The sequence below is a fragment of the Bos indicus x Bos taurus genome, chromosome 13 (assembly GCF_003369695.1).
Source record: "Bos indicus x Bos taurus breed Angus x Brahman F1 hybrid chromosome 13, Bos_hybrid_MaternalHap_v2.0, whole genome shotgun sequence".
In the NCBI taxonomy this organism is placed as follows: Eukaryota; Metazoa; Chordata; class Mammalia; order Artiodactyla; family Bovidae; genus Bos; species Bos indicus x Bos taurus.
In genome coordinates this window covers 8511676-8524917 of record NC_040088.1, presented here as the reverse complement: position 1 = coordinate 8524917, position 13242 = coordinate 8511676, and the positions used below count along the sequence as shown (strand labels likewise).

The following is a 13242-nucleotide window of genomic DNA, read 5'->3' as shown; positions in this document are numbered from 1 at the left end:
TGTTGCAGAACATGGGCTCTAGCCTCACGGGCTCAGGAGTTGTGGGTTGTGGTACATGGGCTTAGTCCCTCCGTGGCATGTGGGATCAAACCTGTGTCTCCTGCATTGGCAGGCAGATTCTTTACCTCTGAGCCACCAGGGAAGCTCCCAAATTTGGACTTTTTGAATCTTGAAATGTATTATCTATTTAAAAAAAAAAACAATATTTTTCAAGTGAATGAGTTCAAGGTCTCATAGGATATACACACCATGTGGCTCCCTTTGGGGTTGCAGCTTCTGAGGGTGAGAGTGCTTTTCCTTCCTCTCTTTTTAAAAACATTTCTTTCATGTTTGAATGTTTTCTAAAATGTATTAGTTTTGCAAGGAGGAAAAGTAATGCAGATATTATGTGTAAGAGCATGTGATTATAGACTGGAACCCTCCCTCTAAACAAAACAAACTCACATACACACAATATCCCAATCTCAAATCTATCAAACACCCTCCCACCCCACTGCCCTTAGAATAAAATCCAAGTGCTTTGCTTGCCTTGCACGCGATGCAGCCAGGCCCCAGCCAGCCTCTCCACGTCCCCTCTCCACAAGCCTCTTCCCAAGTCCTGAGTTGTTTACAATTCCCCTTATGCCTCAGGCTGTTCTCTTCCTCCCAGTTTTGCCTGCACCATGCCCTCTGCCTGGAATGCCCTTCTCTGCATCTCGGTCTGGCCAGCACTTTATCCTTTGGAGATATCTACCACTGCCTCCGAGAAACTGGCATCCTAATTGCCCAAGCAGACGCCTGTCGCCCTGCCCCCATTGGACTAGGAGCCCCATGGTGACTTTCGATAAGCATTCGGTGGTGTCTGATGTCTCAACCCCTGCCTTCTCCAGTCCCAGGGACAGTGAGAGCACTGCTCTTGGCATTGGCAGCCACAGCCAGCTGTGGGACCTCGAGTGAACCAGTTCGCCTCCTCCTCTGTCCTCTGTGCCACTCCGGCAAGCTGCTGCCCCACCCCGGGATGTACTCAGGTTCTAGCCTCTGAGTGAGTGAAGCAGTGGACAGTGGGAGGGGTACTGCAGCATTGCTTGGTGATGCTGGGGAGAGCAGTGAGCCAAGACCTTCCCTAACGGTCTTGGCTTCTGTCTTCCCATCAGATCCTTAACAACTGTCACTTGAACAGAGGTTTCACAACTGCCAAAAATGTACCTTGCACAGGCCCACTGCTGTCCCCTACTACCTGTCGGCCCCCAGCTACACTTATGACCATGGCCGACTCGTATGGACTGCGGACGCGTCTGCCCAGTTTAGTTCCTAGGCCAAGGTGAGGGGCCACGGAGTTCAGATCTCTGATGTCTTTTCAGGAGGCTCATAGTGGTTGCCTCCCGCCTTTTGGTTTCCGTGCCAGTCTTGCAGGTGCCTCCCACTCCATTTTTCCCCCTACTGCTCTGTCGTCTCTTCCTACCTGGCTGCCCTCCATCTCCGCTACCCTGGGGTCTCCTGGATCCAGTGAGATGTTTCGGTATCCTGTCCTAACCTCAGCGCTGTTGGTTGAGAGTCTGAGAACAGAAGTCCGTCCGCCTCTCTGGCCCCGCCCCACCCCTTATGCCCCACCCCGGCCCCGCTTATGGCCCCGCCCCTTGGACTGGTCCCGCCCCTCACCGGTCTTGGGGTCCACGGTGAAGTGATGCTCGCCATCCAGCACGCTGTACACCAGTCGAGCGCTGCTGCCATACGTGGGGTCATCCGCATCCGAGGCCATCACCTGCATCACCGATGTGCCTGGGGAACAAGCGAAACAGAGGTCAGCTGGCGCCGCTGTGCTCGTTCTCTCCACCTCTCCCCGCCCACGAGGAGCTGGGAAAGGAGACTAAGGCTGGAGGTCACTGAAGCCAATCCTTTCACAGTCCCCTTGTCCACATTAAGCCCCAACCCGCTTCCAGATCTGGGGACCTTCCCAGTAGCACGAGCAGGACCATGGAGCCAGATCTGGATTCAAATCTCCTTTCCCAGCCGCAGGACTCTGGCAAGAGAAGAGAGCCTCTCTGAATCTCAGTTTCCTCACCAGAAAAATGGGGACAATCCTGGTTCTTGTTCATGATGGAACGCATTTTAAACTCCCAGTGTACAATGAACGGGCTCAGAGCCGTCTCTCACTGGTGGTGGAAGTGGTTAATTTCACCAGTGAAGGTCATCACAGTCAGAGTTAGAGCTGAGACTGGAAACCATGCACTTACTCCCAAAGCAGGGCTCTTTCTACCCATCCCAACCCGTCCTGATTTCTCAAGGAAATTCTGCCTTCTTCCTCCCACCCTCTATACTCCCATCCCCACCATGGAGGGGGCATGTGCAGAGGTCAATGCAGAAGGACAACCAAGTTTACTGAGACTCAGCAGCTAGTGTCTCTTGGCCCCCAGCAAAAGAACAGCAGTACCCAGCTCTTGCTTTGGGAAGTAGTTGGCTGTGGTCCTTGGTGCCCTCCTCGCTCCTCCCCCCTGGTGCCCAGACAGTCCCCAGTCCCAACGCACACACTTTTCCTCATGCTTTGCACGTAGGCTGCTGGGGAGAGTATAAATTGGATAAAAGTCCATCAAACAGCGGCAATTAAGTTATTGATTTTCGACGCTGCCTCATTAAACTGGGAGCTTCTCTCGGCCTGTCCCAGAGATGGCTCTAATTTGACATCATGTTCAATTTGACGAAAGCAGAGCTTGGGACGTGAGGCTGGACAGGGTGCAGATGATGGAAGGGGTGGGGGAGGGGTTGGATGGGGGGACGGGCTAAGCTGAGTGGTCCATCGGAACCTTTCCAGAGAGGAGGGGATAAGACCCAAGAGGGAGTCATGAAGGCTTGGGATGTGACCCAAGGGGGATGAGACTCAGGCATCACTTCAAGGAGATGCCCCCTTCTGGGTGCCCTGCTAAGGCTCCAGATAGAGCCCTCCTGGTGGGCTGGGCTCTCTGGGCCAGCGGGGTGGCATGCTGGGGGGTGCAGCCAGTTCACTGCCTGGCTAATGAGTGAGGCTCTGGAAGTGCTACTGCAGCAATTCTGCTGAGCCCAGACTGCCGCCCGCCTCTCCCGCCTCCAGCCTGGGGCCCTCGATCATTCCAGACAGACACATGTATTTATTTTTCACTCTTTTGCATTTCTCATTTCCCTCTCCGTGTCCCCCCCTCCCAGCCTCCTAAACCGGCCCTGCAATGCACCTCTCTCTTTTGGCGGCTCCAGCTCTGCATCAACCATGTCAGAGTTGCCTGGAGAAGCTGAGAGGAAGAGGTTTGGGCAAGCCCCCTCCCTCTTGATGCTAGGTAACCAGGGGTCTTCTATTCAGGGCCAGGGCTTGATCCCAGGCCCCTCCTCTTAAACAGAGAGAAGAGAGAGTAATAGATGTTACTGAGCACTCACGGCATGCCTAGCTTCACCAGCCACTTAAATCCATTATCTCTAATTCTCATAGCATCTCTGAAAGGCAGAGTGGACCTCTCTAAATTACAGTGGTGGTGGGTGGGGGGGGGGAGAGGTCAAACAGAGGAAAAGACCTGAATGGGGACACAGAGTGACGAAGTGGTGGGACTTGAACCCAGGACTCTCTAAGGTCAAAGTCCTCTGGAAGCCAGAGTCAGCACAGACACATGGTGACTCTGGATGGTGGCCCGCTGTAGTGAATCACAGTCAGTGACTCCCCCACTCTTAGCAGTTTGACCTTGGGACTGTCATGAACCCCATTTTTGCCTCAATTTCCTCCTTTGTGAAATGAGGGTGAGAGTACCATCGTACTCCTGGGATCGATTTCAGAATTCAAATAGATTTCCATATTCAGCAGCAAGGAAAGCGCCTACCCCCATGCTAAGAACTCAGTAAAGGCAGGTTGTTGCTGTCTTCTCAGGAGGCGCTGCAGGCCTGTATACAATGGCACAATCAAGCCTCCCTCACAGACATACTGAAATGAGAGACGATACACACAGCATCAGGCTCATGGTGGGCGCTCAATAAATAGTGGCTGCTGTAACTGTTGTGAGAGAGGATCTCCCTGTCACTCTCCTCTGCATGTTGCCCCCACCCCCTGGGCAAGACACAATGCTGGGTTGAGTGATTCCCCAGGGACATGGCTGAGCTCTCTCTCTGTCTCCCTGGCTGTATCCTAGGGACTCCTGCAGTGATGATGGAATCATTTCCCCAATCTGGGGTTCTTTATTGCAGCCATTACAGTTAATGCAGACGCATGGGGATGGTGAAGGGTCAGTGATTCACCCCTGGTTCCCCAGGCCCCACACTCCCTCCCACCTCCTTCACAAGTCAGCATCTCCCCAGAATCAGCAGACAAATGGGTGCCGGGCTTGTGGATGCTGTAGGACCACTTTGTGCCATCCCCCTAAGTTTAGCAGATTGCATTTTACAATGCGCCATCACGCTCTTCTCTCCTTCAGTCCTCATGCCAACTCGATGAGGTGGATGCGGTGACATGCTGGCAAATGTTTAACCATTGGCTCTGGGGGATGGAGGGGTGGGGATAAATGCCCTGCTTTGTAGGGTTTGCTGATTTCTGTGGTGTAAATACTCTCACCATGGCCAATTTCAAACTACCAATGTGATATCAAGTGGCTTATGAAACTCCTGAAAATCAATATTTGGCTCTCATGAGCTGATACAAGCCAACTTCAGTCTACTCCTGCATCATTTCCATTTTACAGATGAGGAAACTGTTATGCACAGCAAAGGGTGGCAAGGTAAATTAATAATGAATAATAATGAAACCCATTATTACATAAATGTCTTCAATGATAATGATAGATTAGGTTTATTAAATAACCACCTTGCACTACATGTTATAATAAGCTTTTTATGCATAGTATCTCATGGAATTCACATAATAGAGTCTTGAAGTAAGCTCTATTAAGATTTCTACTTTGCAGGTAAGGAAATAGAGGCTGAGTGAAGTTTAATAAAGAACCCCTTTTGTCTCAACTTCATCATCTGTGAAATAGGGGTACTCAGGACCATTGTAAGAACTCAAATAGATTTCCTTGTTTAACAGCTGGGACAGTGCCTGGCTAAATTCATCTGGCAAGGAAATAGGAGAGGCAAGATTCAAACCCAGGTCAATCTGATGTCAAAACACACATGTATCTTGCCTTATAAGGTAGTAGGGTGGGGATCAATAGGAGCAGAAGTAGACAGGCAAGTGAGAGAAGAGTCAAAGAAAGGAGAGAAAGAAAGAGCAGGAGGAGAGCAAGGAACTGGATTCAAGATTCTCCCTCCCTGGTATTTAGTTCAAGCCCAGACTTTCAGACAGAGAAAGCAATGGCAACCCACTCCAGTGCTCTTGCCTGGAAAATCTCATGGGCGGAGGAGCCTGGTAGGCTGCAGTCCATGCGGTCTCGGAGAGTCGGACACGACTGACCGACTTCACTTTCACTTTTCACTTTCATGCATTGGAGAAGGAAATGGCAACCCACTCTACTGTTCTTGCCTGGAGAATCCCAGGGACAGGGGAGCCTGGTGGGCTGCCATCTCTGGGGTCGCACAGAGTCGGACACGACTGAAACGATTTAGCAGCAGCAGCAGCAGCAGCAGCAGCAGCAGACTTTCAGAAGCAGGGCTTCAATTGGCTAGGTTGAGCCATTCGCTGTCCGTGGTGCTGCCCCTAGCCCTTCTGCTATATGAGATTAAGGGCCTAATTCCAGACTGACGTAGGAAGGATTGCCCAAAGGATTCTTGCATAAACAGGATCGCAGAACTCCAGGGCTCCATGTAGAATGTTGGATATGGAAAGGCTGCTCCTTGAGGGGCACAGAAACCAGTGGTTCTCAATTTGGCTGCACATTAGAATCTCTTAGGAGCTTTAAAATAAAACTGATGTTGAGCCCCAACCCAGATTAATTTAATAGCACTCCCTTGGGGGTGGAGCACAGGCAAGGGTATTTTAAAAGCCCCAACAGTGATTCTAAAGTGCATCCCAGACTGAGAACTGATGCCCTAGATGCAACCCCGGATTGAACTGATGAGGAAACAGAGTCACAGAGAGACTCAGTGCGTTTCCCCAGGTGAAGTCACTAGTAAGTGGTAGGAAAAGATTCCAACCCACATCTCCGTAGCCAGCATGTCACCCTCCTGGACTCGCTGTGCCTGCACTGAGACCGACAAACAAAAGGAAGCAGCAAGTATGACACAAGCCACCAAATCAGCATGAGAAGTTGGACACTCCTACAAAGAGATGCCCCTCGCAACTTCATGGAGACATGGGACTTCGGCATCAGAGAGTCCTGGGTTCAAATCCCACCACTTCCTCACTCTGTGCCCTCAATCAAGTCTTTCCCTTGTCTGACCTTTTTCCTCACAGTTTTCCTCGAAGTCAGAGGGTCACACTCTGCCTCTCAGAGATGTTATGGGGATTAGAGATGATGGATTTAAGAGGCTGGTAAAGCCAAGCATTTAGTAAGTGCTCAATAAGAGTTTATTCCTTTCTCTTTTCTCTATATGGTCAGAAGATCTCTGGGGCTGTGTCTTTGCTTGTGAGTGGGAGACTCCCAGGCACCAGTATCAGGAGGGAGGGGGCTTGCACACCCTTCATTTCTAGTTTATCTGGGTGGCTCTGACATGGTTTATCATGGGTCCAGAACTAGAATCTATGCTCTGGCTCCCAGATCAGAACACTTTCTCTTCTCCCTTTAACCATTGCTGTTTATGAAATCCAACTGAGGCCCAGACATGGGCCCCAGAACCCCAAGCTGCTCAGGGAGAATGTGGTGCCATGTGGAGTGGAGGTCCGGGGTTGAAGACAAATTCTCATTCCAGCCCTGTCCTTGGCTCTCTGTGTGGCTATGGGACAACTACCCAACCTGACTGGGCCTCAGCTCCCCTTCTGTAAAATGGAGATAACACTTTATGCTTCCGTATCCTGGGTGAGGGAGACCCCTTGATGAGATGAAAGAGATAAAACGCTTTGGAAAAGAACGGAGTCCTCAATCGAGGTGACCAAGTGTCGTTATTGTGAAGATGTTTGTAATTATTATCATCCTGTTTCTTCCCTACCTCCCTCTGCTACCCTGCTGGGCCTGGGGAAACCCTTGGCTCACATTTAGCTTCTCAAACATTTATGAAAAATGAGTCCCACCCCCTGCTGCTGCTAGAACTGCGTGGAATGCTTTCTATTAAAAATTAAAAACCACTTGTCGAGTCTCTGGGAACAATCAGATTACACAGGAAACAAGTCCCTTCTCAAACCCCTCTCTTACCTCCGCACCACCCCCCCGCCCCTATCAACTCCCTCTTTGCTCATCACTTACAATGCCGGCTCACTGCACTGGCCTCAACTCCGCTTCCAGCTGCCCAATCAGGGCAGCCTAATATAGATGAATGATACACAGGAGACGCAGGAAAGTGGTTGCATGGAAAGGGGGGTCAGAAGATAGAGGGGCAGGAAGCAGGTCAAGAGACAAGGGACAGAGAAGGCGGCATACAGACATGGGGTAAGAAAGTGGGTCAGAGGCTGAGAAACAAGACACAGAGATGCAGACAGATGGACAGAGAGAAAGTGACAAAAACAGAGGTACCCAGATACATAGGGAGAAATGAGAATAGAGCTAGAGAGACGAGGGTCAAAGAGGCAGATATACATACATATATATATATATATCGAGAGAGAGACAGAGACGGGGACAGAAAGAGGTTGCCAAGGACTCACCCAGGCAGGCAACACTTGAGTGTGTGTGTGTATCTCATCTATCCCCCTAAGAAAGGGGATTCTTCTTTTGTTTCAAATCGAGTCCCATTGACTCTTCCATCCTCTCCCCACTTAAATGGGACCCTCCGTGAAGTAGTCTGGTCACCTCGTTTACTCGGGGCAGCAACATTCTAAGTTTCTGCAGTAGCATCCCTCGGCCAGTTGCAGAAAGCAAACATTTTTGGCTTATGATTCCGTTCTATTTGGTCACCCAAGATATACAGAGCACCTACTATGTGCTAGACCCCAGAGGGTAGGATGCCACATTTGTTACCTTTGTACTCACTGACACGTGGGCACCGGGCCTGGCAGAGAGGGGCTGCTTGTGTTTGCTGAGGGATTTGTTGATGGAAAAGACAGAGAACAAAGTGAAGCCAGGGCCTGTGCTCCTCTCTGCCACCTCTCTCCACCAGAAACCTCCTGCCCCTTTTCTCCCCATCCTGGGTGGTGAGAGCCAGTGCCGTTGCTAGGCAAGGAGATATTGCACATATAGATCTTCCTGGACTTTAATTAAAAACATCTTTAGAATGTGTCTCTGAAGAGGCCAGCAATTGATTCCTGGCTTGGGCCTGAGGGCTGTTGAGCCACACTCTCTCCAGCAGCAGGTGGGACAGTCAGAGGCTACCAGCCTGCCCTGCCCTCCCCAAACAGGACCTCTGGGAGCACACTGCCCCCTGCCTTCCTCCTGTCCTCTCTGCCACCGTCCTCTCAAGCACGGGCCCTGGCAATCAGATAGTATGTCCTCCCGATTTTATTTCTCCCTCCCCTCTCGGGCCTCAGTTTCCTCAGCTGTAAAATGAAGGTATCTACACTTAACCCAAGAGAGTTCCTGGGAGGATGAAATGAGATTAGGGGTGTGAAAGGGCTTTGTAAGCTCTAAAGTCCTGTGCACACTAAAACTGTTTCTCATGCCCACTGAGGCAAGTAGCTTAGGTTCTGGATCCAGGATCTGGGTCCAGTTCTGGCTCCAGCTCTTACTATGGAACCTCAGGTAAGTTACTTTATCTCTCTCCACATTTATCTCCTCATTGGTAAAATGAGGACAGTAATACCTTCCCTGCTTATTCCCCAGGACTGTGAGAATAAAGGGAAATAGCTTTGTGAAAACAGTGTTGGCTGATAGCTATTATTTAGTAGATGTCCCGAGAAGTGCAGACTGTACTACAAAAGAGTCTTTTTCCATCTATTAAAGATGCTGCTCACAGAGGGATTGCAATACACAGGAAAGCGGCTGTGGCAGGGCCCCTGTCCATTTCCACAGTCTGCTGAGCCCCCATCTCATGGTCCAGCAATGACAATCCTATGGCATATGTGCCTCCATAGTCGCCTTCCTTTGCTCCCAGCAGACATCACTAATCGATTGTGGCATTCTTTTCTGCTAAGCCTGAATGAGACCTCAGACACCTTCTCAACACAGCCCTATGACCAGTTGACCAGAGTTGGCACCAGAGATGAAACTGATCTGCTAACACTTTGAGGACAGTGGCAGTATCTTGCTTATCTTTGCATCCTCACACACCTAGCGAAGGACCACATACATAGTAGGAACTATTATGTATTTACTGAATTAAAGCAACTGCTTATTTTTCTATCCTATTCGGGATATATATATATACATACACACGTATATATATGTATGTATATATATATAAAGTAGGTACTAATAACGGAGAAGGCAATGGCACCCCACTCCCATACTCTTGCCTGGAAAATCCCATGGATGGAGGAGCCTGGTGGGCTGCAGTCCATGGGGTCCCTAAGAGTTGGACACGATTGAGTGACTTCACTTTCACGCACTGGAGAAGGAAATGGCAACCCACTCCAGTGTTCTTGCCTGAAGAATCCCAGGGATGGGGGAGCCTGGTGGGCTGCCGTCTATGGGGTCACACAGAGTCAGACACGACTGAAGTAACTTAGCAGCAGCAGCAGCAGGTACTAATAAATGTTTGCTTAGTTGGGTGACTCATCTTTGAAACCCCTACAGACCCAAGTACACTGAAGGCCTTGTATATAATGGTTGCTAATAAACATTTGTGGATTTAACTCAATTACTTATCTTTACATCCCTAGCAGTGCCCAGAATAAAGTAGTGGGTAATAGATGTGTGCTGGATTGAACTTCTCATTTCTGTATCTTCAATAGTGCCAAGGATTTTGTCTTACACATAGTTGGCATTAAGAAGTAGGTGGAGTTGAACTGGGCATGGGAGCCCTGTGAAATTCCCTTGCTGTCCACTGGTCAGGTTCTGCCAGCCTACATAAGGGATCTGGGCCCCCCAACATCAGGAGATTATCTAGTCTAACTCTTCCATACCAAAACTCACTCCTTTGTTGATTTCACCCAGCCTCAAGCTTTAAATTCTCGCTTTGCTGATGACTTCCAAAGTGGTAACTCTAGCCCTCATCTTGCTTCTGATCTCCTGACTTAGAGATCTAACTGTTCCCTTGACAACTCCACTTGGATTTCTAGTAGACACCTCAATCTAAACATGTCCAATAAAGAACTCTTAATTTTGTGCAAATTTGCTCTTCCTGCAGTATTACCCAGCTCAGCAATAGCAGTTCCATCCATCTACTTGCTCAGGTCAAAAACTTCAGCCTCACCCTTGTCTTCTCTCTCTCTCACTCCCCTCATTCAATCCCTCACAAACCCCGTTGGTCTGCATTCAACATACATCCAGAATCCAAATCACCATTACCTCCTGCCCCAGTTACAGGTGTCTCCTCACTGATTCCCCTACTTTCACCTTTAACCCCTATAGTTTAGTTTCAGCCAACAAATCATCTTTTTAAAATCTATGTTGGATCATAGAATTCCTCTCCTCAGCCCCCCGCCCTGTCTTACTCAAAGCACAACCACAAAGCTTTTAGCAGCTACAAAAGTCCTATGTGGTCCAGCTTCTGGTATCTCTTCTGACCTCCTTGGACCCTCTCCTCTTCCTTTACTCCTCTTTTCAGCCACACTGACTTCCTTGCTATTCCTCAAACATGATAAAACACATCATGCCTCAGGACCTTTGCACTTGCTGTTTCCTCTTCCTGGAACATTCTTTCTCTAGCTTAGTTTTTGCGGATCTTTTGTTGCAGTGCAAGAATTCTTTAGTTGTGGTGCAGGCTTAGTTGGTTCTTCAAGTGTACCCGGAACCAGCAGCATCAGCATCAGCTTTGACAGCATCTTTGTTAAAAATGCCAACATTTCTAACAGCCCAGATGTGCTGGGCTTCCCCAGTGGCTCAGATGGTAAAGAATCTGCCTGTCATGCAGGAGACCCAGGTTCCAACCCTGGGTTGGGAAGGTCCCCTGGAGAAGGGAATGGCAACCCATTCCAGGATTCTTGCCTAGAGAATCCCATGGACAGAGAAGCCTGGCGAGGTACACTCCATGGGGGTTGCAAAGAGGGACACGACTGAGCAACTAACACTGAATCAGAAACCCTGGGGGTAGAGGGGAGCCTTCTGTGCTTTAACAAGTCCTCCAAGTAACTTGGATGTACAACAAACTTTGAAAACCACTGTTTCACATGAACCTCACCAAGATGGTGGAGTAGAAGGACACATGCTCATCTTCTGTGAGAACTCCAAAATTACAAGTCGCTGCTGAACAACCATTGACAGGAGAATGTTGGATCCCACCAAAAAAAAAAAAAGATACACCGCATCCAATGGCAAAGGAGAAGCCCCAGCAAGACGGTAGGAGGGGCAAAATCACATTTAGAATCAAACCCCATATCCACCAGAGACACTGGGAGGGCTCAAACAAACCTTGTGCACACCAGGACCCAGAGACCCCACAGAGACTGAGCCAGAACTGTGTTTGAGTGTCTCCTGCAGAGGTATGGGTCAGCGGTGGCCTGCCGCAGGGGCAGGGGCTCTGGGTGCAGCAGACCTGCGTATGGCATAAGCCCTCTTGGAGGAGGTCATCATTAACCCACCAAAGAGCTGCCAGAACTTACACTGGACTGGGAAACAGACTCTTAGAGGGCACAAACAAAACCTTGTATGCACCAGGACCCAGGAGAAAGCAGCAGTGACCCCACAAGAGACTGACCCAGACTTGCCTGTGAGTGACCGCAAGTCTCCAGTGAAGGTGTGGGTTGGCGGTGGCCTGCTGCAGAATCAGGGGCACTGAGTGCAGCAGTACATGCATGGGACCTTTTGAAGGAGGTCGCCATTATCTTCATTACCTCCACCATAGTTTGGCCTCAGGCCAAACAACAAGGAGGGAACACAGCCCTGCCCATCAACAGAAAGTTGGATTTAAGCTTTACTGAGCATGGTCCCGGCCATCAGAACAAGACCCAGCTTCCCCCTCAGGCAGTCTCTCCCATCAGGAAACTTCCACAAGCCTCTTATACTTATCCATCAGAGGGCAGACAGAATGAAAACCACAATCACAGAAAACTAACCAATCTGGTTGCAAGGACCTTGGCCTTGTCTAGCTCAGTGAAACTATGAGCCATGCCATAGCCACTCAAGACAGACAGGTCATGGAGGTGAGTTCTGACAAAACGTGGTCCACTGGAGAAGGGAATGGCAAATCACTTCAGTATTCTTGCCTTGAGAACCCCATGAACAGTATGAAAAGGCAAAAAGATAGGACACTGAAAGATGAACTCCCCAGGTAGGTAGGTGCCCAATATGCTACTGGAGATCAGTGGAGAAATAACTACAGAAAGTGAAGAAATGGAGCCAAAGCAAAAACAATACCCAGCTGTGGATATGACTGGTGATGGAAATAAAGTCCGATGCTGTAAAGAGCAATATTGCATAGGAACCTGAAATGTTAGGTCCATGAATCAAGGCAAATTGGAAGTGGTCAAACAGGAGATGGAAACATCGACATTTTAGGAATCAGCGAACTAAAATGGACTGGAATGGGTGAATTTAACTCAGATGACCATTATATCTACTACTGTGGGCAAGAATCCCTTAGAAGAAATGGAGTAGCCATCATAGTCAACAAAAGAGTCTGAAATGCAGTACTTGGATGCAATCTCAAAAATGACAGAACTATCTCTGTTCGTTTTCAAGGCAAACCACTGAGTATCACAGTAATCCAAGTCTATGCCCCGACCAGTAATGCTGAAGAAACTGAAGTTGAATGGTTCTATGAAGACCTACAACACCCAAAAAAGATATCCTTTTCATTATAGGGGACTGGAATGCAAAAGTAGGAAGTCAAGAAGCAACAGTTAGAATTGGACATGGAACAACAGACTAGTTTCAAATCGGGAAAGGAGTACGTCAAGGCTGTATATTGTCACCCTGCTTATTTAACTTCTATGCAGAGTACATCATGAGAAATGCTGGGCTGGATGAAGCACAAGCCAGAATCAGGATTGCTGGGAGAAATATCAATAACATCAGATATGCAGATGACACCACCCTTATGGCAGAAAGCGAAGAACTAAAGAGCCTCTTGATGAAAGTGAAAGAGGAGAGTTAAAAAGTTGACTTAAAACTCAACATTCAGAAAACTAAGATCACAGCATCTGGTCCCATCACTTCATGGGAAATAGATGGGGAAACAGTGGAAACAGTGTCA

General features: G+C 48.9%; 1 protein-coding gene across 2 annotated transcripts in view; it reads right to left on the bottom strand.

Moving 5' to 3' along the window:
* CDH22 (cadherin 22) overlaps window positions 1-13242 on the bottom strand; it is a 142656-nt gene that overhangs the window by 53870 nt on the left and 75544 nt on the right. For both annotated transcript variants that reach the window (XM_027558383.1, XM_027558382.1), the window contains exon 4: window positions 1639-1758. In XM_027558383.1, coding sequence (XP_027414184.1) covers window positions 1639-1758 — 120 coding nt within the window. The remainder of the gene's footprint in view (window positions 1-1638; window positions 1759-13242) is intronic.